At 50.4% G+C, this 27,133-nt stretch overlaps 2 protein-coding genes across 2 annotated transcripts; both read left to right on the forward strand.

Annotated features, from left to right (window-relative positions):
* The first annotated feature begins 1,287 nt into the window (after nt 1-1,287).
* On the forward strand, nt 1,288-11,865 carry LOC308610296 (interferon regulatory factor 6-like). Its single transcript, XM_081259485.1, has 4 exons — nt 1,288-1,494; nt 9,068-9,363; nt 10,282-10,410; nt 11,769-11,865. Exons 1-4 carry the CDS (start codon nt 1,382-1,384, stop codon nt 11,849-11,851), a joined length of 621 nt encoding a protein of 206 aa, XP_081115611.1. The 5' UTR covers nt 1,288-1,381; the 3' UTR covers nt 11,852-11,865.
* LOC308610304 (BCL-6 corepressor-like) lies at nt 11,853-26,990 on the forward strand (the record flags this gene model as incomplete). The annotated part of the gene is given in 9 exon segments (XM_081259488.1): nt 11,853-12,326; nt 12,985-13,038; nt 13,505-13,691; nt 19,064-19,291; nt 20,528-20,709; nt 21,038-21,055; nt 21,059-21,292; nt 26,177-26,446; nt 26,775-26,990. Coding segments are annotated over 9 exon segments (1,863 nt in total).
* Between the last annotated feature and the right edge of the window lie 143 nt (nt 26,991-27,133).

Genomic DNA, 27,133 nt, shown 5'->3' on the forward strand with positions numbered 1-27,133 from the left:
AGTCTTCTGTGTACCTTGAGGTTTTGTATCAAATGGCTCAGGGTATCATAGCAGGGGCCCATTTGAAGGAAAGCTTCTAAGCTCTCCTTTTCTTCGTCTTCTTTTTTTTTTGTTTTTGCGGTACGCGGGCCTCTCACTGTTGTGGCCTCTCCCGTTGCGCAGCCCAAGCTCCGGACGCACAGGCTCAGAGGCCATGGCTCACGGGCTTAGTCACTCCGCGGCATGTGGGATCTTCCCAGACCTGGGGCACGAACCCGTGTCCCCTGCATCGGCAGGCGGACTCTCAACCACTGCGCCACCAGGGAAGCCCTATCCTGTGGTCTTTAAGTATCCCTGCACACTCTGCCTGTCTCTAGAGTATTAAGTCCAGTTGCGCTGTTTATACCTGTTTATTGAGATTATTATTTACTTGCATTAAAATGTACCAATTTTAAAGGTACAGTTTGATTAATTTTGGTAATTGTATACCAGGTGTAACCACCACCACGATCCAGTTATAGAAAAGTTACTAACCCTTTAAAAGTTTTCCATCCCAATTTGCCCCAATTCAGTTTTGAGACACTTTATTGAGTTTTACTGCTTCCTCTAACATCGACTCTCCGGGTGATTTAGGAAAGTCACTTTACCTCTCTGGATGTGTTTTTGCTTTTATAACATGAAAAATGCCAGGACAGATGTGTTACCAAGGGCCCTTGCGATACTTTCAGGCAATGATGGGGTTAGGGTAAGGGCGGGAATCTCAGCGTTGCGTCCTCATTCTTCACGTAGCACACGCATGTGGCAGATCCTAGTGGGAAGAGCCTGTGGTCGCATCAGAGAGAATTAGGTTTCCATCTCCTCTCTTGCTAGTGTGTATGTAACCTTTTGTAAGCATCAGCTTTCTCATCTCCAATATCGGGCTTATTAACAAGGCCTATTTGTTTACTGTTGCGAGGATGAATGGAGATGCACCGGCAGCCTTAAATGTTAGTTGGTATTTGTATTATGGCATAATATAAAGGCACTGCATTCAACCATCTCAGTTACTACACGTTTATGCAGGCTGATTCTCACAGCCAAAACAGACGCACGAAGTACACCCACCCATTTACCCACCTGGGGAAGCCCGAAGCCTCCCTGCCTGCCTGCCTGCCTGCCTGACGGGGCTCAGAGAAAAGCTGCGCATGCGTGCACGTGCTTCCAAAGAGCCTCGCTAGGGGGCGGGATGGGAAGCAGGAAGTTCTAACGCCTGTCGTACAAGCGCGACGTAAAGCGGGTCTGCTTTATGGCACCCTGCTTCCGCCGTAAAGCGCCGTTGGCAATCCCGCGTGAGTGGGTTGACGAGACTACTTCCAGGTGAAAAACGCGATTCTTGGAGGTTGGCTGACTTGACGTCTTCCCCATGGGCAAACGCGGGAGCCGGAGCCGGCGCCAGAGCCAGCTGCTCAACTCCCTAACTAAAAAGCAGAAGAAGCATCTAAGGGATTTCGGCGAGGAGCATCCTTTCTATGACAGGTATGGAGAGGCAAGGCTGGGACCGGCGCTGCCGGCGTCCTTTCCCGGTGGGAGCCCGCGTGTCCCCGCGTTTGGTCCGCCGGTGCCCCGGGGGTAGTGACAGGGCAGCTCCCGCCGCGTCCCACGCTGCCCCGGCGCCGGCCTAGCTCGCCCGGGGATCCTGGCGGCTTCCCGCCTGAGATGGGGTTCTTCACCGGTCTTCCTACCCTTTGTTGAGCCTGTGGTTTTATGCTAGACGGCACGCCTCCTGTGTGGCGACTGGGCAGAGATTTTATAAGCTTGTTTTCGTTTGATATGTTTTTAAAGAATTGCTTGGGGGCTTCCCTGGTGGCGCAGTGGTTAAGAATCCGCCTGGCAACGGAGGGAACAGGGGTTCGAGCCCTGGTCCGGGAAGATGCCACATGCCGCGGTGCAAGTAAGCCCGTGCGCCACAACTATTGAGCCTGCACTCTAGAGCCCGCGAGCCACAACTACTGAGCCAGGGTGGTGCAACTACTGATGCCCGCGAGCCTAGAGCCCCTGCTCCGCAACAAGAGAAGCCACCTCTCGCCGCAACTAGGGAAAGCCCGGGCGCAGCAACGAAGACCCATAGCAGGCAAAAATAAATAAATTAAATAAGTTTAAAAAAAATAAAAAAAGAATTGCTTGGGACCCTCGACATCACCTGTCTATTCAATGAGCATGAGGAAACTAATGTTTGGGTAGTTGTGGGTTCCTCTAGAAGTGTCCAGACTCTCAGTTATGATCTTAGTGTTCATCCCACCCCTTTGGGCTGCTTTCTCAACAGTTAGAGGGATAGTCTACTTAAGAAATTTGCTAGAAAAGGTGAACCCCGAGGGCTTTTATTTGCCCAAATTTCCCATCTTTTGGATGCAAGCCTGTTACTGTGTGACTGTAGTATTTGTCATGTGGTCTTGTTAGACTTTTTCATTCGTCTCTTATTATCTATTTGGCATATCCTTCCAAAAACTGTCCAAATGCATATGGAGTTTTTACTTGACAATAGATATAATGTATTTATAACGGTATAGTCTGCCATGTTCATTTAAAGTTGTATCATTAGACTTTTCCTAATTGCTACATACTAGTAGTTAAAGTTTAACATTGCCTGTTTCTTCTCAGGGTTTCCAGAAAGGAAGCAAAAGCACAGACTTGTCAACTGGTAATGCTTTATACCTTCTTTATGATAGTAGATTCTGGACTGTTACTTTTAAGATTATATATGGTAATAAAGTTTGGCTACGTTTCCACTCTTTTTGATTTTAGATGTAAGCTATATTTTAGTAATATTGCTTAGTTTTAAGTGCAGATGTCTGTTAAAATGCCATTGTGATAACTAATATAGTTTAGAGTATGAAACTGTCCTGAGAGATTAGCCTGTTAGAACCTGTTAAGGAGGCTTACCAGAGGGCTCTTGGTGAATCCTAAGAGGGAATGTCATGTTTGCTTAACATAAAATAGAGTGCAAAATCATCAAAGGTCGTATTTCATTACCACAGACTCAGAAATAAAGTACACTTTTTTTTTTTTTTTTTTTTTTTTTTTTGCTGTACGCGGGCCTCTCACTGCTGTGGCCTCTCCCGTTGCGGAGCACAGGCTCCGGACACACAGGCTCCGCGGCCATGGCTCGCGGGCCCAGCCGCTCCGCGGCATGTGGGATCTTCCGGGATAGGGGCACGAACCCGTGTCCCCTGCATCGGCAGGCGGACTCTCAACCACTGCGCCACCAGGGAAGCTCCAGTACACTTTTTTGTTGTAAGTTTTCCTGTTGCTCCTTTAAAGGTGCCAGATGTCTGACACATAGGTTAGATCGCCTTATAACCTAAAGCTCCATGTGTTTAGTTTGCTGTCTTCCCATGTGGAACATTAGCAGTTCAAAGAAGAGGAAGCGCTTCTAGAATCATAGCTAGATTAGCTGTTTTAAACAAATTTGGTGCTAGGTTTGGTTGAATAGATAGGGTTGCATATTTGCAGAAAAGCTAGTTTTTATTTAGAAAAGTCTGAACTTGGTTCCACTGTGGGCCTGATGATAGTCGTGGGGTAGCAACAAGAACAATATAATTTTTGTTCTTAAAATCCCCATTTTCCTTTTAGTCAGAGAGTTTATAGATACTTCAAGTTCTGAAAGTGAAGCACAGAGTGAACCAGAACAAGTTTCTGGTTACAACAGACTACTTGCCACATTAAAGGATGTTTCCAAGGAAGATGAGGAGGAGGAAGAGGAAGAAGATAGTGTTCTAGATGAGACGGAAATGAATCTTGAAGATGGCGATAGTGACATCGTTGTGGAGGAAGAGATGGCGGTAGAGTCTACTGACATGCAGAGGAGTAAGTGTCTTTGATGTGGGTTTATCATCTTCGCAGGGACCACAGACAGATTGCCCCAGGGGCAGGGTGCCTTGTACCATAGAGCTGGGTGAAAGCACATGGATTCAAAGCAGAGAGCCTTAACATGGTTGGGCCTTGTGATATCTTCAAGAATCTGATGAAAACACAGGACCCTCTGGCCATAAAAATGCAGAAATGACATTTTTGCTTATGATTTCCAGGATTTCATCAATCCTACTTCAAATTCCCCTGATTGAGAGGAAAGGGAACATAATTCTGTTTTTGTAATGGTCTCAATTTATGAAAGAGATGATTGTTCCTGCCTTAGAGGAACCAAGTTTAATGGAAGATAGACATAAAATATACAAAACTTTTCAAGCATCAAATCTGAATGGAACCGATAAATACAAGGTGTTAAAGAGATGCAGCGTGGTCCCATGCTGCCAGGGTGCATGAGGGGAGGCTTCAGAGAAGAGCTGGGACTGAAAGCTTAAAGGAACTCCATCTCACTCAGACATCTAGGGGACTGTTGTTTTTAAAATTATTATTTATTTATTTTTGGCTGCATTGTGTCTTTGTTGCAGTGTGCCGGCTTCTCACTGTGGTGGCTTCTCTTGTTGTGGAGCATGGGCTCTAGGCACGTGGGCTTCCGTAGTTGTGGCACACGGGCTCAGTAGTTGTGGCTCACGGGCTCTAGAGCACAGGCTCTGTAGTTGTGGCGCACGGGCTTAGTTGCTCAGCAGCATGTGGGATCTTCCCAGACTAGGGCTTGAAGCCACGTCCCCTGCATTCGCAGGCGAATTCTTAACCACTGTGCCACCAGGGAAGTCCCCATCGGTGACTTTTTAATGTAACTTTAAAATCAACTTTATTGAAGTATGAATTACATTCAACAAGGTGTACCCATTTTAAGCATGTAATTTGATAAGTTTTGACAAATGTGTATATCTATATTGTCATCGCCAAAGTCAAGATACAGAACACTTCCAATACCTGCAAAAAGTTCCTTCTTGTCCTTTTACAGTCCGTTTCCCAGGCCTGGCATCAGGCAACCACTGACATGCTTGCTTTCACTATGTATTAGTGTTTCCTATTCTAGAAATTCATATGAATGGAAGCATACAATAAGTACCCTTTTGCACGTGGCTTCTTTGGCTCCTCATGTTGTTGTGACTCATCCGTGTAGTTCATATTACTAATTCATTTCTTTTTATTACGGGAATAGTAGTCCATTGTCTGAATATATCTGGGTAACTTTTTATATTCTATTATCTTAATGCCTATTTGCCTTACTGTATTTTTTTCTGTACTTTAAGGTGTCACACACCATTCTTAGTATTTTCATTCATCACTTGTACTCGGATAAAAAAAAATCGTTGCCTCAGACTTAGGGATTTTTTAAAATTTTGTTGGTTTTCCAGTTTTCTTTCATGTTTTAGGTTTTTAAAAATGAAAAGTTTGGGGCTTCCCTGGTGGCGCAGTGGTTGAGAGTCCGCCTGCCGATGCAGGGGACACGGGTTCGTGCCCCGGTCTGGGAGGATCCCACATGCCGCGGAGCGGCTGGGCCCGTGAGCCATGGCTGCTGGGCCTGCGCTTCCGGAACCTGTGTTCTGCAACGGGGGAGGCCACAACAGTGAGAGGCCCGCGTACCACAAAAAAAAAAAAAAAATGAAAAGTTTGGTTTTTTAAATTATAAAAGTAATATATATTTACTGTAAAAATTTAAGAGGGTAATATAGTTAACGTATATCTCCTCCACCCTGGGATGAACACCTTTAACATTTTATAGAACCTTCCAGACTACTTTTTTATGGATGTATGAGTGAATATATATTTGTGTGTATGTGCATAATGACCTCATACATTTCTGTAAGTTACTTTTTCTTTAATAATATAACGTGTGTAACTGTGGGTTACTGCAGCTAGAACCCTGGTGTCCAAACTCCCAGGCCAAATCTCCTTCTACTACATTACACTACCATGGGGAGGTTTAAAAAAGAAAGGGAAAGTATGAAGGGTGATTTTTCCATAAATTAAATCAACTTTAAAAGGTGCATTTGGAGAGTCAGAGAGTACTAATATTGTTAGAAAGGTTTAAAAGCTGGTTAAATCTCATTTTTATTTGTTTGTTTGTTTTTTTGGCTTCACTGCACAGCTTGCAGTATCTTAGTTCCCTGACCAGGGATTGAACCCATGCCCTCAGCCATGAAAGCATGGAGTCCTAACCACTGGACCACCAGGGAGTTCCCTAAATCTCATTTTTTAAAAATCCATATGTAGCACATTGTGAAAAAGAGAAGGAAGACGGCATTCATGATTACTGGGCTGGCAGGGTAGGGGACAGTTGCCTGCTGGGGGTGGCTCTCGTACTGGCTCTTCCACTCTTCACACTTGTGCTCGGCCAGAGCCAGGGACCGCTGAGGGAGATCGGAGGAGGGGGTGGTGCCTTGGGGGTTCCAGGGGGTTGTCCAGCTGGCTCCCTTGCCACCCAGACTGCCCCAGGGGTCCCAGCCCCAAGGATTATGGAGCATCCCCACACCTGTTTGCTCTGCAGTTGCTGTTCTGCACGCATTTTCTCCTCCGGCACTTTCTGCAGTGTCTCCTTGGCCTTCTGCTCATAGCTGTTTTTCTGGTCTTCCATCTGTAATAGCAACTTATTCATTCCCCAAGAAGTGTATTTCTGTAAATTTGAGGCAATTCAACAAATACACATTGACCTACTGTGTGCTGAAGCCTGAGCAGGGATACCGAAATGAAAAGAAATTGGTCCTTGCCCACAGGGCAGAGATGTCAGTAATCTGGTGGACCTTCTTCCAGGCTGGAGGCAGGCAGGGAGAGCCCCTCAGGTGATGTGAGAGGTGAGTGGGGATAAACAACTGCCCTGGGCATGCTGGGCCTTCTCCCCTAGGCCTTCCACAGGCACTTGAAATCCGACATTTCCAAAGGGAAATCATCTTTCCAAACCTGCTCCTATCTCAGTGGCCAGCATCACCACCCACCCAGTCTCCCAAACCCTACACCAGGGAATCATCCTTGATTTCTCTCTCACCTTCTTCAAGGACTCAGTTCATCCTCAAGCTTTGTCAAGTCAGCGTCTCTAACGGCTCATCACCTGTGTCCTCTATCCCCACTGCCACCCCCTTAGTCCAGACCCTAGTGACACTATTCTAGGGGTTATGCAGAGACTATGAAGTATCTTCATGCCTTGCCTCCCTTCAAACCCTCTTCAGTCCTGCAGCTAGAGGGTTCTTTCTAAAACTTAAATCTGATCGCATCACAACCTGCTTAAATCTCTCAGTGGTTCTCAGTGTTCTAAGAATCAGGTCCAAACTCCTTGGCATGGTTCCTGCTTACAAGCCCAGACTTTCATCTCATGCTGCCTCCACGCAAGCTGAACTGCTTGTAGGTCCCCTAAGCACTGTGCTTTTCAGCCTCTGCCTTTGCCCATAAAGCTTCTTCTGCTTAGAGTATCGTGACCCACGCTTCTCACCTGGTTAACTTCTACCCATGTTCAAGATTCAGCCCTAGAATCATAAATTCTGATCAACTTGGCCAACCCTACCTCCCCCCCGACTCTTTATGGATTAGGCAGTTTTACTGGTGTTCACATAGTATCTATATTGCTAATGTATTGACTCATCTGTCTCCTTTAAGGGATTGTAAACTCCTTTGAGGCAGGGAGCATTTTTAAAAAAATAAAATTATTTTTGTAGGCTTGGGGATCTGAACAATATTCAGTAAAGTCAAGTTTTAAAAATGAATACATTTGTATTTTTAGAATTTCTCCTGGCTTCAAGGTCAAAAAGAAAAAGACACAAGAGCAGCTTTGCAAATTCACTGGGGGTCTTGCCTTTCCAGTGCTTTTCATTTTTATGCCCTGTGATTTTTGGGAAAACAGGAGCCTTTTAGTGTCGATTCTGGGTTACCCACCTGGGTAAGAGATAGTCTAGATAATGCAAATTTAGAGTTCAATATCAAATCATTTCCATTTAGCTTTGGAGTCATCTGAAAATTTGGATTTAAATGTTGAGTGGGTCTTATGTTCTTGGAATTGTCATTAGAAACCAGATGCAGGAGTTACTGGTTGAGATCATACATGGTTATGTCCAGGTTATTGGACTTAACCATGCTGGTCACTGACCAGCTTTATCCCCCATTGAAAACGAGTAGACTGGCATTCTGGATGATATGTCAGTCTCTTATGAGCTTGGTTGGCATTACTGAAAAAATAAAAGTTGTGGATCCGCAAACCCATAGACTATATAGACTGTGTTCCCCTGCAGAATTCTAACTACGTGGCCACCTTATCTTCCTAACATCAAGTGGGAGCAGTCTGGCCGGTCCATCTCGTTTTCTTGATCTTGAGTCCCCTGCAAAAGACATCCCCCTTTTCTGCACCAGCACATACGTCACAGCCCTGAAGAACGTGTAGACATCTGAGATACATTAACAGTGCGGGAGGGCTGATATCCCGTGAACAGACACATAAATGCCTGTTAGACCTGGAAATTGAAAACCAGAGAGGTGGGGCCACACTGGTTTTGGCCCAGGCCACCAGCCACTGGTGTTCCCAGCAAAATGTTCCCAGTGTGGGAGTTTGAGGAAGCAGGAAAAGGCAGGTGGTGTGAGTTTATTAGGACTTGAGGCCCTCAGCCTCGCACCGAGGCCAGCTGAACCCCCAGAGCGTGCTTCCTGCCCTCCTATGGGCTGCTCCTCCTAAGGGTACTTGGTTTCAACAGTTATTTGTGCATCAGATTAAAGACAGAAGGGAGAGGGAACAGCAAGCCTGAATTCTTCATATCATACGCCACCTCCCTTTCTCTTCTTATTATATAAGCAATTCATGTGAAAAACAAGGCCAACAAAACAAAACAAAATAACCTGAAATCTTGCTATCCAGAAGTTACCATGAGTATTTTGGTGTATACGTGTTCCAGATTTTTCTTTATTTTCAACCCTTCATTAAGGCCATTGTAGTCTTGACAGATGATGCTGGCACAAGCACTTGAGATGAGGCTCCTCTTTTTAAAAGACTGTATTTGCATTTGGCTTAATTTCTCCCAGGCCCTGCCTTGCCTGGTCCCCAGCGTGGTGTTTTCTGCTGCAGTCTCTGTCAATTGGAGTTGGGGTGATGGGGCGGTCAGGCAGGGCTGTGTGTATCTGTGTCTGTATGAGGGAGGGCGGGCACACTTTCCAGTGTTTCTGGGCAACAAGCAGGCACTCACTGCAGTTTCCTGTCCCTCAGGCCTGGGCTGTGCAGACAGGGGAAGTACCAGGAAGGGGTGGACGACCCCGACCCAGCTAAATGGAAGGCCCAGCTCCGCTGTGCGCTCAACAAGAGCAGGGAATTCAACCTGATGTACGACGGCACCAAGGAGGTGCCCATGAACCCAGTGAAGATATATCAAGTGTGTGACATCCCCCAGCCTCAGGTGAGGCCCCAGCTGCTGGGGAGAAGGTGGACAGTGTGCCAGGTTCCGGGCTGGACCCTGAAAGCGATAGTCGACTTGAAAGTCGCCTCGCTTACGAAGTTGAAGACTGGTAAATAAAGCAAGAAATCCTGTCCCTAGAAAGAACCCAGAGAACAAAAGATATAAACTCAGCACAGTCTTCCTGCCCACCCAGTGGAACAGTAAAGCATTAGAAAGAAGAGGGGGTATTGAGTCCTATAAAAAAATAACTTCTCTTGGGACTCAACACTGAGAAGAGAGGCCAGGTAGTTTAGAAGAAGGAGGGATTAAAACTTAGAAGGTCTGAGTTGCAAACCTCGGTCTTTCCATTCCACTACTTGTGGGACATTGAATCAAGTCATTCAACCTTTTGAGCCTCAGCTTCTTCCACTATAAAATCTGGGTTCTCATCTTTCCTGCGTATTTCAAAGGCTGTTCTAAGAATCAGTTGACATGACATTATGAAGGCTATTAAGTTCTCTTTATAAATGATGGGTAAGTGATCATTTAATTTGTATGGTATTTTTCCTAGGAGAATACCACCTGATCCCTATATTTACTCAATGTTTAGCAAGTTTGGACTAAGCGCCAGATAATTTAGACTTGACCTCCAGTGAATCTAGTGAGGCTCTGCCATGAGGGAAGGGTCTGTCTTCCCAGTAAGCTTATAAAGGAGAGAAGCTGTGCTCCTTGGGTCCTTAGAAGGGATGCTAATGTGTAGAAAGGGGTTTAGAGTAGGAATTAAAAGATTTCTAGGAGAAGGGAGTAAGGTCTGCAGCTCCTGGATAGGGGAGGGGATGAGAGCTTGCACTGAGGCTCCGTAGGAGGAGCTGGGAGTGGGGTGAACACGCTTGGTTCCCACTCTTTGGCATTGAGGGTGCACACTGAACCCGAGGAACCTCTGTGCTGGCAGTGCCTAGCTTGAACAGTGGGTCAGCTGCAGGGGTGACAGTGCAACGTGGGCGCCTCACTTTTGACCTTCGTGTGTGTGTGTGTGTTTCTCGGGTAGGATCCACTGGATCTGCTCCTTGGGATGAGAAAGATAATGATGTGGATGAAGAAGATGAGGAAGATGAGCTGGACCAGTCCCAGCACCACGTTCCCATCCAGGACACCTTCCGCTTCCTGAACATCCATGGTGAGTGGGGTGGGGGGCGGGACAGAGGCATGGAGAGGATGTAAGGGGCTTTGATTTTGCAACCGTTGACACCATATCCACCATTGCACTGGGAGCAGCGACCAGGCCCTGGGGCCAGGCTGCCAGTCTGTTAGCAAGTAGGAGTCCTAGGCAAAGGAACTCCGTAGGCATAGTTATCCCAGTGGGGTGGCTTCTAGGCAGAGAGAGCATCTTCTGAATCTTATGTGATAATTCAGAGAAATTAAAAAATTAAATTCATTCTCAATCCCGCATACAAATACACAAGCTGTTATAAAGTTTGCTGATTTCCTTCAGGCCAAGTGCAGGGATCATTTTCGTGAATTGTAGGCAAACTCTTCTGCTATTTCCCTCGGTACAAATTTTCTGTCACTGCCTTAACAGCCTCTGCTAAGGCTGTATCATGGGAAATTTGTGGCTCTACAGCTCTTAATACTAGGCTCTGATAAAATTTCTCTACTAGAGACTTTGATCTTTTTTTAATTAATTTATTTATTTATTTATTTTCTGCGGTACGCGGGCCTCTCACTGTTGTGGCCTCTCCCATTGCGGAGCACAGGCTCCGGACGCGCAGGCTCGGCGGCCGTGGCTCACGGGCCCAGCCGCTCCGCGGCATGTGGGATCTTCCCGGACCGGGGCACGCACCCGTGTCCCCTGCATCGGCAGGCGGACTCTCCACCTCTGCGCCACCAGGGAAGCCCTATCTTTTTTTTAAATTGACTTTTTGAATTCAGCTTCCCAGGAGAGATGAGTTTAGAGGCTGGAGGGTCACTGAGACACAGCAGGTACTGCACCTCCCACTGCACATTCTGAGGAGGCTCGAGCACAAGGGGAACTGCTCCTCCACAGCATCTGCACTTGAACTTGTCACTGACCTGCTCCTAGTCTTATATCTTGCATTCAGTTGAGTAGCTTTTCGCTACTTCTCTAAGTTCCATCTGGCTGCTAGGGTCCCATGAGATCCTTTGGCCACCTAGAAGATTTAGTGTATCAAGAGGATTCCTGTAGGATTCTGGAGTCCCTTCCCGAGGTGATGCCCCTTCTGTTGAGAATCAGGACGTGACTCTTACCTGTCTACTTGCCCTCCTTCACTTACCCTGTCATGTATAACCTTGCAACCAAGTTATGAGTAAAGACAACGATCATAGAGCTCTCTCAGGTTAATATTGCCACGGCTACATTCCCACTTGGTGCAATGTTAAGATTTGGACATTTGGAAATGTGAGATCCTTTCCCAAATCTTTGGCTCACTCATTCTGTTATTCTCACCCCTTAAAAGGATGCAACCCATTTCCAGGATCATGATTTCCCTTTTTTTTTTTTTTCATGTTTTTTTAAAGCTAATATTGTGTGTCCTTACATTATGGGCCACCTTGGATCCTTTATGGAAACATGTGAACATATATTAAAAATAAAAAAGTAAAATGTGGCCACACCGGGATTTCATTGCCCTGAGAGAGGAGTTGGGGCGCATCAGTGACTTCCACAAAGCCTATACTTTCAAACAGGCTCCGGGCCAGCCAGTTTCCGGCTTAAGCAAGGAGAATGTTCCAGTGGTAACCAGCAAGGAGAACCTGGCGACGCCGGTCTCGACTCCATTCCTGGAGCCAACCCTGGGGAGCAACGGCTCTGCGGTCACTTTCGGGAAAACCCAAGAGGATCCCCAATCATTTTGCCTGGGCAGTGCCCCACCGAGTGTGGACGTCACCCCCACCTACACCAAAGATGGAGCTGACGAGGCAGGATCAACCGATGGCAAAGTTCTGAAACCGAAGCCATCTAAGCTGGCAAAGAGAATCGCAAACTCCGCTGGTTACGTGGGCGACCAGTTCAAGTGTGTTGCTACCGGACTGTACGCAGACTCCAGTCAGCTCAGCCAGGAGCAGCGGGCATTGCAGGTGAGCCCCCCCGCCACCCGAATTTCAGGAGCCTGACCAGTTGTCAGGTTTTTTTAATGTGTGAAGAGGAGGGGGCCGGGGGTATGATAGGGCAGGACACTGGGCTGATTTGGTTAATGAAGCTTAGGATAATTTAAATGTTTGAAATGTGTCCAGTAAGGGGACGTAAGTGGATACTTTAAGTTATTTTGTAGATTTTAAGCGAACTCCACTCGAATGCCGATAACGGAAGTTTTAATTATTGCGAAGGATGTCTAAAAGACTGCATGACATTGACCTATCAATCACTTTGATTTCTCTGCCGTTACTGTACATTAACAAATATACCTAAAAGCGCTGCTTAGAATGCCTTACGTGATACTTGGTGGAGGTGTGTAGCGGCCGCATGTCTGTGAGATTCGTGCAATTTTTTTTTTTCCACCAAAAAAACAAACAAAAAAAACCAAAAAAAAACCTTGCTTAAAGGGATAGAGTATGTATTTAACTTGCTAGTGAATGATAGATGTTGTATAGGAATTTCCTTAAGATGTTTTACTTTTAATTAAAAGACAAATAAAGCCAAATTGTTTTGCAATGTTAAGAAAAAAATTGGTTTATGCTTATAAAAATGGATGAAGTTATCTAAATGATCCATTGAGTGCCCATTTTAATTACATAGATGGAAGGATTACAAGAGGACAGTATTTTATGTCTACCTGCTGCTTACTGTGAGGTCAGTTCTTCAAATTTTTATTACTAGAATCTTACATAAACCTTTTGAGTTAAATTTCATTTCCAAATATACAAAGGGAAGTTTGTGGGCCATGGTCGTCTTTATTCATTGTGCATTTGTTTTCTTTTGTGCTTTTGTTTTGCTTTCTTTGCGTTGTGTTTTTGTTTTGTTTTATTTACCTTCGAAAGAGAATGTCTGTCTCTATGCCACAGTGTATGTATGGCTATACATACACACCACATATATGTCTACATACATATGGCTTTACGAATAAAGAGTGTGTGACTAGTTACACATAGACACTCTTACATTTTTATCGTTCAATTTTAAAATATCTCAGTTGTATCATAAATTGTGGTTGGTCTTGGGCAAACTTTTCTTTGAAGATACTTTCCTTTAAGGTAAGGGCAGTGAAATAGCTTTGGTGGTAAGGTGTGTCTTTTTTCCATCTCCGTTCTCTTTCTAGCGTGCAGTGATGCGCTTCTCAGAGTTGGAGATGAAAGAGCGAGAAGGTGGCCACCCCACGACCAAAGACTCCGAGGTGCGCAAAATCAGCCCCGCTGACTGGGAAAGGCTGAAAGGAAGTCAGGACAAAAAGCCAAAGTCGGTCGCCCTGGAGGAGGCCATTGCCGACCAGAACGACAGTGAGAGATGTAAGTGAACCCAGGCGGCTCGCGTGTGGTACCACGTCGGTGGGAACGGGGCGGTTCCGCTCCCAGTGCCGAGGGAGGTGAGAGGAAACAATACGCTTCCGACGGCCCAGCGTCGGGGTGCTGGCTGTTCGAGAACGGGCTGCTCTGGCCACCCTTCCCAGCTGTGGATTGCAAGGCTGGGTGTCCTTCTGAGCGTTGCGGCATCCAGGAGTGAAGCACCTATGAAGTGTTGTTTCCTGGCACGCATCTCCTTTGTCCGGAGAAATGCTCGTCCTGTAGTTAGTAATAGTCTGATAGAGCAGAGCAGAGGAATGGCAGTGCAAGACCTCCAGCGTCGCAGGTACGCGTTCTGTTTTGTAGCAGGTACGGATCCGGGTTTTGGGTAGCAGTGGAATGACACTTGCAGCCAGAGCCAGACCCTCCAGGGTGACAGTCTCCTGTGGGAGGGAGTGGAGACTACTCGGATTCTCCCTCCAAAGGCAGAGGTTTCGTTAAAATGCGATGAGGGCTGACGAAGGCACCAGAAGGATGAGCATCACTGTTTTCTGTGCAGGCTCTGCAGTCATTAGGCGTTGACAGTGCGCTCCAAGGGCGTGGGGTAGACGAGGGCGTTCTTCCTACCCGGCGGGGTGTATTCTGTTTTGGAGGCAAAATGGAGAGAAAGCTCGTGTTTGCCTCGAGTCGCACTCTGCAGTCCCATCAGCTGCTCCCCCACTGGGGTTGACTTCGGGCTTTGCCCTCGAGACTCCCTGGGCTAATGAGATGTGTTGGCAGCCAGTGGAGGTCTTTCTCCCGCTTTCTTCAGTGTGCGTGCTTGTGGCCTGCAGCCTGCTCCGGACCCCGGAAACCTCACCGGTGATGGTGAGTGAGGGCACCTAGGTGAACGTCGAGGACAGGGTGGCCGTGACATCCTCCTGAGACGGGACAGTCGGGGGTGGTGGGCACGTTTGGGAGGTCCAGGCCCTTGGACCCAGTCGTAGGGTCGGCGTTCACCTGCACGCTTAGGTCGTGGGTGCCTGATGCAGTTCAGGAAAATTGTGGTCAGCAACAGCGTGTGCTTCTCTCTGCTGCTTGGAGCACTGCCCTCCCCCAGCTCCTCTTTGGGGTCAGACAAAGGCCTGTGGCCAGGGGTCTGGGTAAGCCACACCGGGACCGGTTTGTCCTACGTGGCTCCCGTAGACGGGGATTTCTGTGGCTAGTCAGTGGCGGCCTTACCCGAGGGATGGGGCTCTTGATGTGCCTGGAGTAGACGGTTCCGAGCTCCTCCCCCTCGGGACTGGAATGAAGAACGGAGGGTCCAGGCCACCCTGGAGTAAAGCAGCAAGAAGGCCTCCCTCCTTGCCTGTGCTCACAGCTGACACGCAGCCCTTACCCTCCTGAGTGGCCTCATGACTCAGCCCCTGGGGAAGTTTCTCAGAGAGAGGTGATAAAAGTGGGCAAGGCCAAGTTCACGGGGATGCGCTTTTCTGAGGAGGGGATCTGCCTGTTCTGGGTGGACGGTGAGGGAGGCTGGAGGAAGGGAGCGGGCAGTTAACCGGCCTCGAGTCTTCTCGCCCTTCTCTCCAGCAACGTGGCCAAACCCAGGGTGGCCGCTGCCCTTCACGTCTCAGTGGCCTCACCCGCCCTTCTTCCCAGAGACGTTTGTGTGCGTCCTTCCCAGTCGTTCCTGCTGAGCGTGGAAACGAGAACTCGGTGTGGCTGATGGGGAGCAGGGCCTGAGCCCCAGATGATTCTGAAAGCCCCCTCCCCCCACCGCCTGCCTCCAATCTCAGACCGACCGACGGGTCTCTTCCTGGAGCACCCGGGACATGGCCCAGTGATCCATGAATCGCCACCATGGGAGGGCAGGAGAAGGGTTGGGGAAGGTGAGGGGCTCCGTTTGAAAGGTTGGGGCAACGGAGGTGGGTTCCCCATCCACCCTCTGTCTTGTAGAGACGTGGGGTTTGTAAATAGCTGGTCAGGAAAGGTCACCTGAAGGGGCCACTGTTCTTATTGCGGCCTCCACATCCAAGGCACAGCAGGTGTTCATTCCATTCAGCTGGAAATGAATGGGCCTTCTTGTTCTTGGGCCATCATGTCTTGAACTGATATGGGCTCAGGTCCTGCTCATGGGTGTCGGTGTGGCCGAGAGCCGAGCTGTGAGCACATGGGAGCTGGGGCGGGGATTTGGGGCGGGCAGGGGTCACAAAGAGGGTCCAGGACGCCTTCAAGATGCCTTCCCCCTTCTGAGGCAGCCCCTACCCATGGAGGGACCAGGAGCTTCCAAGGTGGTGGGTGCTGTTTGCGTGGACCTGGTTGTCCTGGTGTGGGTGCATCTTGTTGCTAGGGGCTTGTTTAAAAAAGGAATTAACTTGAAAACACAGTGGCCGAGATACTCATTTATTCTTTATGATCACATGGGTGGCTGAGTGACATTTTTATTTTGGAAGTTCACCAAATGAGTTTGGAGGTTCCTCAGACTTGGAAGTTCATCACTAGGAACCCTCAGTGGCATTTGAAGATGGGGCGGGGCCAGGAGGCATTGGTCCCTTCCTTCTCAAACTTGGAGTAACCATCTCCCTTGCCAACCACTTGGCTGGGACAAGCCTAGGACCTGCTCAGTGGCAGTGCCTGGCCAGGAGCTGGAGGAAGCCTCAGTCAAGGGGCTTCATGAAACTTCTTTGTTCAGGGAACTTCTCTTCCAGCTGAGCACCTGCACGTTTGTCAACTACTTTGGAACAGAGATCCCCTGCACTCCTTCTGTAGCGGGTGTAACTTTTAACAAGGTTAGCCCTGACTGGAGGTGCTATTAGAGTTAAGCTACAGAGAAGGGGATTTTAATCCTGGGGAGCCTTCCAGCAACTCAGAACCCTCTCACCTTGTTTAGGCCTCACTGGGCATGGCTCAACCGTGGTGAGGGTGCTTTGCTGCCACAGTGACTTGTAAATGTTGCTGTGGTGATTGCTTCTGTGAGGTGATGCTATGGTACAACCATAATGAATTTGGGATATATGTGCTGTGAGTCATAGGACCATGCTGCAGGGACCACGTTCACATCTTGCTTAGACTGGGTGACCAAGGGCACATGGCTTCCCACTTTTAGAAGGGCCAAAAGTAGCAATGATGGCAAAGCCTGATGGTTAGGATCCCCGTGTGTCTATTTATCTCCCCATCTCCTTTGCCCTCGAGGGTAGTCCTCCTGTGGGTCGTGGTTAGAACAGTCTTTGAGAAGCTCCAAGTGACACGGAGCCTCTATCCTATAGCTGGTGGCCATGGGTCTCTTGGGCAGTCGGGGTGGGTGTCCTTCAGGGTTATTACTGGCCTGGGTAAGGTCACACGAGCGTAAGGTCTTGGGGGGCCTTATCTGAGGGGAATTGAGATCTTTGCCCTAAAAGGCTCCGGGGTTGGGGGAAGGGTGGATGGACCTAGTTTGGAAGAAGAAACTTTCAAATTGGACATGGGGGTTCTTAAGGTAGCCCTTCCATTCCTCCGTGGATCCCCTCCCACGGAGCTTTTAGGGAAGGCTGATTGGACCAGAGAAGTCCGGTGGTGTGACCAGCAGGGCTCACCTCTTAAAATTTCCTACATTTCAGGCCTGAGGTTCAGGCTGGTCTGAAAGTCTTGGCATCTTTTGGTTAAAGGGATTTTCCAGCCTTTCTCTGTGCTGAGCCCGGCCCGTGATGATGAAGCCCACCCTGGAGGGAGGCTAGCAGTAACATTCCCACTTTACAAGTGAAGGGGGCCGAGTTGAAAAGCGGCGCCATTCCTGCCCGAGTGTTTAAGAGGGTCACAGAGCAGCCGGAGTGAGAGTTGCAGCACGCCGTCTTCACCGGGCCTGCGGCAGCCTGGGCTGCATCACCCGTAAGCACAGGCCAGGAGTTTGGGGTTTCTCCTGCTGCCATGACAGGAGACCCTCGCGTTTGGGGTGATTCCACCATTCCGGCAAGAGTAGATGGGGACCTGTCCCACCTTGGGATACCCTCGGAGAAAAGCTAAGTGTGTTCCACCATTGAGAACACAGGTCAGGCTAGCCCAGGCCAGGGTGAGGTTCATCCCCACAACTGACTGCCATTAAATGCTGGGAATGCCCCCAAGAGAGGCTGATCAGGGGACCAGCCGGCTGGGCAGAAGTGGGAGTGATACTTGAAGTGGTCTAGGGAGAGGAGGAGGAATGCAAGCAGCATGTGAGGGTTGTGTCCATGATTTCATCTAGAAAAACGGGCTGTGGGAGCTTAGCTCAGGTGTTAACGAAATACCAAACTCATACACCCACCCCCACCCCCGGCCGGTGATGGACACAGGGTCATCTTCGGGGAACTCTTTAACAGCACAGTGATCATTATGGAATTATTTGTGTGTTAGAAACAATGTGACTGGCAAAGCAGTTGAACTGTTTCTTTGGCTAGAGCAAAAGTGAGGAGTGATGTTAGGCTGGAGTGATTGGAGGAAAAGCCCCAAGTGGATGCTAGATTGAGCAGAGGGGGCAGGAGCAGCACAGGCGGAGCTGGGGTGTGAGCCGTTCAGCCCTGCCCGCCGCCCCCCACCCCCCATGAAGGGGGTTGGAGTCTTGTCTTTGAAATGTCCTTAGATGCTTGTTGCCTGGGAAGGAAGGCCTGGAGACCTGCCAGGTGGGTGACTGGTGTCACTGAGGGCCTTCTTCCTAGACAGGAAATAGGAGCAGCCCCTCGATGGCAGTGAAATGCTTTTCCCCCCACGGGTGTGGAAAGAGGACAGACGGACTTGTAGCAATCTGGTTGAGTTCTTTGAAATTGCCCTTGACCCTTGTGTGTGCACCGGGAAGCCTTTCCTTTCCCTTGGCCAGGCTCCTCTTCCCTTGGTCTCCCCAGCTGCCCAGCCTCCCACCATTCTTTCCCTACCCTTTTTCTTCCCCCTCGCCCCTGCTGACCCAAGTGAACATTGGTGCTATGTCTGTGTAGATGGCAGTTGGGGGCTATTTGGTCTCTTGATGACATCAGCCTTTTTTGTTTACTAGCAGCTGTTTCCATAGTAATTTGTAGCTCCGCCCTGATGGGTTGGATCTTACTGTGAGGTCACTCACCCCCCTTTAAGAGTAAGCCACCTTGGAGAGTTAAGCAGTCAGGGAGTTATCTCACATGCCTACAGAGGGCTGGTGTAGATGCCTCACCTTGACCCTTGAAGGATGGATTGTGAGTGGGCTACGCGCCTCATTTTCTGCTTTCTTTGCTGGTTGTGTTCAGCTGTCCTTCCTTTGGGACGTCTTTCTGAGGGTTTTGTGCTTCCAGCGTGTGAGGCCCCTGGTCTCCAAAGGGGGGGGGGTGGTCTGTTGGTAGCAGATTGCCTTGGGCATGGGGGTCCTGCCTGCTCCTGGTGACCTTTGTTCCCTCCTTTCCGGGTTGTCTCCCCTCCCCTAGGGGAGTGTTATGATGGAAGCAAACCTGACCCCTTCAAAGCCCCAGAAGACAGTGATCTTCCTGAGGACATGGACACGGAGCCCCCCAGAGAGTCCCCGGACGCGTCACGCAGCCCCACCCTCCGGCTGAACAGAAAGCGCAAGGTGTCTGGCGATAGGAACCACACTGAGACCACTGTGCTCCCGGAGGACTCTCTGCTGAAAGCCAAGCGGAGACGGGTCTCCAAAGGTGAGCTCGGTTTCGCTTCGGGCCCGCAGGGCACCCTACGGAAGTCCTGGGGCGGAGCAGTGGAAAGTTCCAGTCCCACCCTGGAGCCCTGGGGGGAGCCACTCACACCTCCCCACCCCCCACCCCCCCAAAGCCAGGTGCCGGGGCTGGAGCCCAAAGGTGGCCAAAGGCAAATAGGCCCCCTCCCGAGACTTGGTGACAAGTTCCAGCCAACACAGTGACCACACCCCTCCCCTCCCCCACCCGTTAGTGATGTGTAAGACAGTTTGTTTCCCCCCCGGCCTGCCCCGGGGGGCTTCTTCATTAATTTGTAGTTGTTTCTCCATTAGCTGACTGGCCTGAGAGAGAAATGACAAACAGTTCCTCTAACCACTTAGAAGAGCCACATTATAGTGAGCTGAGAACCTGAGGTGTGCATTGAATTAACAGGGCTCCATCCCAGAAAGCAGCGCCGCTTGCTGCACCTTAGAGAACGGCGGGAGCAGAGAGCAAACCTGGCCGGTAGGGCAGGAAGGAAGTGACCCAGGCGGTTCAGCCTGCGGTCACCCCCCAGGGCAATAGCATCTCCGAAGAGAAACCTGGCAGGAAAAGGGCAGAGGCCAAAAGCAACAGAAGCTGGTTGGAGGAGTCCCTTAAATGCAGTGACAATGAACAGGGTACGCACGGGGCGGGGGGCGCTTCTGGAGGGTGGATCACCCGCCCTCTGTGGGAAACGGCCCTGGAGGGGACCTGAGCGCCATCCAAGTTGACAAGAGTAGCGTGTGGCGAGCGGGAGTTTTCTTCATGGGGTCCTTTCAGCCTGCACACTTCCTTATGGAATGGACAGTGAGACGGAAGCGCGACTTCCTGGGCTGCTCCTCATCACCCAGCCCGCGGCTGGGCAGCAAGGGAAGTCTTGGGTGAGCCCGGGCGCTTGTCAGTGCCCTCATTCCAGCCTCAGGCTGTCCCCAGTCGCCCTGTCCCGAGCCCCCAGGCCCCCCACGGGTGGGGACGGGAGCGCACGAAGGGCTGGCTTCTGCCCTCTCTTGCGGCCCTTTGAAGCGACTTGCCATTTGGCGTGTCGTGGGTTAGCCTAATTGCCGGTTGAATGTGGGATAATTAAAATATTAGTGCTTTGAAAACATAATCAGTATATCTTTAGAAACTGAAGCTGCTCCAACGATCCGTGCTCACAATGGGCTTTTCTTTCCTCACCGGCTACAACTGTGTGACGCCCGCTTCTTCTCCCCCTGACAGATGTGCTGTGCGTGGACGAAGAAATGGATTGGCAGCCTTCGCCCCCGCCGCAGAAATACACCGACAACAGCGAGAAACCATCCGGGAAGCGACCGTGCAAAACCAAGCATTTGATCCCTCAGGAGCCCAGGCGGGGCTTGCCGCTGCCAGGGGACTCCTACGTGGACAACGCGGACGGCAAGGTACCTCTTGCCCCTGGCTGTCCCCCGCCCCCAGGCCTGTGCAGGAACACCCGCCTGCCTACTTCTCTGCTTCTGGGGACAAAGCTTTCCTTTCCCTGAACCCCTCCCCCCAGAACGTCACTGCCCCTTCCTAGGGGACCTGTCTCCTGGGTGGTGGTGAGGTTTCCAGCCAGTAAAAATGCACCCCCTGCCCCCCACCCCGCCTCCCCCAGACAGAGAGGAGGAAAAGTGCTTTCCTCCACTCAGGTTTGTACCTCAGGGAGGAGGCGAACCAGGCGGGCGGTGGAAGGACGGCCTGAAATGTGTGCGCTGCCTGGTTTCGTGATAGGTGACCGTCCGGAGATTTTGAAAGCGGCCTGAGCCCAGTTCCGACTATGATCTTTCGCCGGCCAAGCAGGACCAGAAGCCCTTGGACCGTTTGCAGCAACTGTTACCAGCTTCCCAGGCCTCGCAGCTGACGTGCTCAAGCTCCCCTCCAGAGACCACCCAGTCCCGCCCGATGTCACCGGAAGCGCAGAGACTTATTGTCAATAAGAACGCGGGCGAGACCCTCCTACAGCAGGCGTCCCGGCTTGGCTACGAGGTGAGCATCCTTGTGGGTGCCCCGGATCAGGATCCGCCGGCTGCTGCTCCTTGGGTGGGGGACACACTGGCTGGGGATGGGGGGGCGGGTCTCAGAGCCCAGCCCCCTCCACGTGGCGGGCTGGGCTGGGTGTTCCAGCAGGGTGTTTGCGTTGGCCCTGCACACACTGCGGGCTCTTTGGTGGCTTGTTCAGTCGTGGTGTGAAAAGAAAGGCAGGCCTCTCTGACGTTCCGTCACCGTTCAGGCAGGTAGGCTGCTTCGGCCAGTCTGGCTCACTTATCTCTGATACAAAATCTGACCTAACCCAGGGCTTGGCGACCAGGGGAATTTTAATGAGCCCTTTTGGATTCTGAATAGCAAGAGGGAGAGTAGTTATTAGCTCTAATAAGTTGTGCTGTTTGGGGCAGAGTGATGCCCCTGTGGGGTAGCGGGTGGGAAGTGTCTGTGCAGAGTAGGGGTGGGAGTGGGGCAGACCTGAGCCATCTCTTTCTCAGAGGGCACGGGAGCCGAGGGCTGCTGGGCGGGGAGCAGGGGTTGAGCCTTGCACAAAACTCCCTGTCCACACTGCTGTATCCCAACCCAGCACGGCTGATGACAGTGATGGCCTCTATTGCTAGAGCAACATAGAAAGATAGCTGATGTCTGCCTAAGCCCGTGTGATCTGTAGTAACTCCTTTCACCCTTTTAACATCTTCACTTGGGAGTAACGAGTACTAGCCCACTCTCGGATGAGGAAACGGAGCCTCAGAGGGGTTGGCTGATACCTGTACAGGTAGCAATCCAGCAGTGCTCCACAGCCCACCACGCTCCTCAGCAAGACGGGCTCACATTGGAATTGCCCTTTTTACAGTTCAAAACCTCTGTGAGACACATGACTGTCTCTGCCCGGTGCAGTTCCCCCACCATACTTGTCAGGAGCAATCGGGATGTAATAGCCCACAGGGCAAAGGCATTTTTCTGTGCTGGCATCAGCCCTCTGGGAGTTGAACGGTGACAGTAAAAGGCGGTTCAGCAGGCTGAGCGTGGAGGTGTGGCTGAGCACTGGGGTGGCAGGACCCAGGCTGGCCCGGAGCCCTGGCGCCCACACCCTCAGCCAGCTCTGTGCCCCCATCCCCCGTCTCCCGTCGTGTCCCCCCACCCCGGTCCATAGCGCCGTGAGCCCTTCGAAGTGTGCCTGCCTTGGCCCTAAGGCATGACTGGGGGTGGGAAGTTGGAAGCACTAGGGCTCTGCTTAGTTTGGGGGTGTTTTTTGTTGTTGTTGTGGGTTGAATGTGCTGTTGTTTATATCTCCGCGTCTCTTGGAGACCTCTCCATTAGCTAGAGAGCACTTTCTGGTAGTTGGCACAGTTGCTTGCAGGTGAAGTCCAAGGAGCACCCAGTTGGCTTCCCAAGAGCTGAGAGCGGGCGCCTAGGAGGACAGAGCAGATGTTGCACAAAGTGCTGAGCTAGACCCCCCGTGGTTGAGAAGATCGTCTCCTTGCTTCCAGCAAACGCTGGAGGTGGGGGGGAGACCCCTCACCCCAACTTTTGGGTTAGGGTTGAGAAAGTAGACTCCCGCTTCCAGCAAGTGCTGGAGATGGGGGGGCGGGGTGCTGCTGCACCCGCCGTGGAGGGCGGGGCTCCGAGCCCCACCTGTGAACTCGGCATCATTTCCAGCAGCCTCCCTTTGGGACCAGAGACGTCAAAAGACCCTCGTTGGTCCTCTAAGACAGTTTCCATTTTGGTTTGGTGGCTCTGAGGCCTGGACCAAGGGGCACTTGATCCATACTGTTTTAGGCTACCTGGCCTTTGATTGCACAGGAAGCCTTGGGAATGTTTACACTCGGATTTGTTTTTTTCTTCAAATGTAAATTTCAATATGTAGATTACACAGATCACCAGTGTTGATGCTGAACATTGTGACAAGTAGATGAACGCTTTCAACGTTGAACCCAACTTTCTGGGACTTCTCTGGGCAGAATTTTAAATGTTGGGATGATGGCCCAGTTGGGAGATGTGTCAGCTTCAACCTTTTAAAATGGAAGGAGAGTTTGCTGAACCAGAGAAGGGTGCGGTTTGGGAGGGTTTTCCTGAAGTTTTGTCTTCAGCATTCTTGGTTATTTTCTTCTGCTTAGCCAAAGACACCATGTGCAGTATAAAGGCTGTCTGAGCTTTATGTCATGATAATCTGGTTCTGGAAGTTTAGAAACACACTCTGGCTTCAGATCCGCGTTAAACAGATCACTTGCGTGGCCAAAGACCTCAAACCTTTCCCTCCTGGGAAAAAGGCTTCTATTTCTTAGACTAAAACGCCAGTGTGCCACCACATGCTTGTGCCTTTAGCGGTGATGGTTAAATTTTCTATGAATTGAATAAGTCATGTTTTTTAAAAAGTTAATGAGGCATTTAATTAATTAACAACGTCGGGCTTATGGCCTTTATGGTTACATTTTGCGGGTAATGGCATTCGGCTTATAGCCGCCGAACAGAGAGCTGTCCGACAAAAGCAGTTTGACTTTGCTTGGGAATGGCTGGGCTGCCCTTCAGACACTCCCGTTTATTTCTAGCGGAGAAAATAAACCAAGGAATGTGTTGCGTCGACAGACTCGCCCCGCCTCTTCACCTTTCAGTTAGAGAAAGTGTTGGTGGCGACGGTTGCCATCCATTTAGAGGCCATCACCCTCGTAGCTAGGAGAGTGTAGTTAGCCCACTTGACCCCCAACAGAGAAGGCCTGTGGGATGCTCGTCACAGCTGGATTGCATCCCTCTAACTGGGGCCCTCTTGGGCCTTTTGAATCTTCCCAGCTGACCAGGTACCAAAGACCTGAGTTATAGGTCTAGTACTTCATGTTAACTGAACTTGGGGTTTAATATCTCTGGGCCTCAGTTTCCAAGTGTTGAATGAGGATAGTACTACCTTCCTTTCCTGCTATCTCCTGGGTTCCTGTGGGTGACAGAAGACGTCCTCATCTGGGGAAATGAGAAGCACCGTGTAAATAGTGGGATCAACGTGGTTGAGTTAGGACAGCCCGTGGCAAAAAGTCTGACCTGGCCCTGGGGCTACTGCTGCCTTTGCTGCCATCTTCCAGGAGAAGAGAGTTGACTTACCCATCAGCTCGGACGGCCTTTCATTTCTAGGTACCCTTGAATCCGCCCTAGTAATGACGAAGGTTTCCAGGTGAAGGCCATGATTGTCACAGCAAATAAACCCTGGGTTGAGTAAATTGATCTGTGCACAGCAGTTGGTGGCGTTCAGAACTGATCCCAGAGCCACGTGACAGGGCCTCTCCCTGGCTGGGGCACACAACTCATTAGCTTGCAGCCGTCCACTCAAGTCTGGCTAGTGAGGGCCTGCTAAAAGAGCAGCAGCTTCATGCGGTGTCCTGGATACCAGGGCTCGGGGCAGGTGGCCTGGGAGCCCAGAGGATTGTGGGCTTTCTGGCAGGTTGGGATGTAAACGGAGAAACGCATTCGTGGGCGTGCCTTTTCTCTTCCTCCTCTTGTTTTGGAAGGGAGCTGCTGCAGTGACCTGAAGTAACGGGGCACCGATGGCCAGGTTTACCAGCATGCCCCATTAGGTTCACGTGGTAAGCAAATGGAACATTCTAGTTCGCTCCCAAGTGAGCGGTCACCTTTGATTGGCGTGTCCTCCAAAGGGCATAAAAGGTTTTACAGAACCCATCTCGCACTTACGGGCGGCTAGAATGACCCCCGTTTTAGGTTTAACAGATGAGTTACCTGAGAGATGTCACAAGGAGGCCTGTTCTGACCCCATCCCATACCCCTTACCCAGCAGACCATGTGCTGGGCCACATGCACGTTCTGCCTACTCCCAGCTCTCAGAACCTGACAGCTCTCTGCTGGGCACGACTTACCCAGTATAAACAGTATAACGTGTTTTCTGGTGGCAAATGCTTTCGATGTGTCTGAAAACTTTCTTAAGGTAATAAAACATGGAATAAATTCCTGCTCTGCTTACTGGGAGTGGTTCATATTAATATTTTAACAAGCCAAAGAAATAAGGTTAATAACAGTGATTCTAATGCACAGTGTTGACACAGAACATCTCCGGGCGGGTGGGGGGCGGTGAACGTTTTATTTGATTCTTGAAATGTGGAGGTTGCAGCCTGTGGTGTATCAGGTTCCTGTCATTAACTTGAGTAAATATGAAAATATTAGACTGATTCTGCCCCGAGAGGCTGGAGTGAGGCAAAATAGAGGGTGGGGTTATTGGAGGCATTTTGTGTCATTCCTCGAGGATGGAGGGAGCGAGCTTCTCTTTAACTCTACTTACCATACAGACAAGAGCATCTGAGGCCCAGGTTCTGATTTGGGGTCTTAACAGGGGGCGAGAGGATGTAGCTGACCTGGGTGTCCCTGCTTCTCTAAGCTGGGGAATGTTCTCCGGCTGATTTAAGCTCTCTTTAAGTGTTGGTCATCCATACTTTTATCTAAACTTGTGTTATCGTCCACTGCCACCGACTGAACAGACCCATCAAGTGAGAATGGTCTGTGCTTGGCAATGTGTCATCTAAGATGTTAGCAGCCGTGACACCTCTGTACTGGTCACGTCGGCCCCTGGGCTGAGGGCTTTCATCGCTATCCGAATGCGTCCTCTCAGCAGCCCTGTGGAAGCTTGGAGAAGTTCAAGGGTAACTTGCCCATGGCCAGGCCACTGGTGCAGCAGAGCCTTAGAGAACACTGTCTGCATCTCCAAGCCCTTCACACGCACTCTCGCCCCCCACCAGGATGCTGCCGCCTGCCCGCGCCATGGTGGGCTTTTGGTCCCAAGGATGTATGCCTTTGAAAGTGGGCACCGCCAAGCTATGGGGAGGTCACCCTTACAAGGTTCACTGTATGGTGGTCTGATGGTATTTCCTCTCCTCTCCTCTCCTCTCTCTGTAGGAAGTGGTCTTGTACTGCCTGGAGAACAAGATTTGTGATGTGAACCACCGCGACAATGCGGGTTACTGTGCCCTTCACGAGGCTTGTGCAAGAGGTTGGCTCAACATCGTACGACACCTCCTTGAATATGGCGCCGATGTCAACTGCAGTGCCCAGGATGGAACTGGGTCAGTGGCGGTCTTGCTCTTGGCCTGGCCCTGCTGGGGCATAGGCAGTGGTTCTCAGGGTGTGCGGGGAACCCCAGAAGGAAAGGTGGAGAGTGAGTGTCATGTAAGCACACTGATGGCGGAGTCCGCTAGAATGGAGTCGGACAGATCTTTCTGGCAAATGTACATAGAACTTTAAAACTCTGTGACGCTCTTATGGACAGAAGTCCCTGAAAACGTTGAGCCTGCATGAATAATCAGGGGTGTTCTCTTTTAAGACCCTGGACTCTTCACCAGCGTCTGTTGAATCACAATCTTGAACGTATATGTGAGTTGAAAGTTCCAGGAGTTCAGACAGGTCCAGTGGCACCTGGCTTGATAGGACCTGCCGTGTCCACCCACATCCCCGGGCCTGGCCCCCACCCTGTCCTTGACCTCGGTTTACTGGCCAGAGGCCCAGGTCTGCGTCAGCCCAAGCGTCTTCCCGGTTGTACCTGGGACGCCACCACGAGGCAGGGCACCGGGGCTTTCCTGACGGTCATGAAATCAGCAGAACCGTGAGGTGTTTGGTGGTTCATGGCGTCCACAGAGCATCCTTTCTGGATGGGGCTGTGGCCAGTGTTCCCGACCCCAGCGGACACGGGCAGGAGGACTCTGTGCCCTCCTGAGGACTCGCCCTGCCTGTCGACTGCTGCTGGGCGAGAGGGTTGATCACTCATCTCCACGTTGGTTTCAGGAGAGGTTCCACTTTGCCCCTAGTTTCTTCTACAAACTGCACTTTTGGGGTTTTGTTTGTAATGGTGTAACAATG

The sequence above is a fragment of the Mesoplodon bidens genome (genome assembly GCF_964165515.1).
Source record: "Mesoplodon bidens genome assembly, contig: HAP1_SCAFFOLD_289, whole genome shotgun sequence".
Taxonomy (NCBI): domain Eukaryota; kingdom Metazoa; phylum Chordata; class Mammalia; order Artiodactyla; family Ziphiidae; genus Mesoplodon; species Mesoplodon bidens.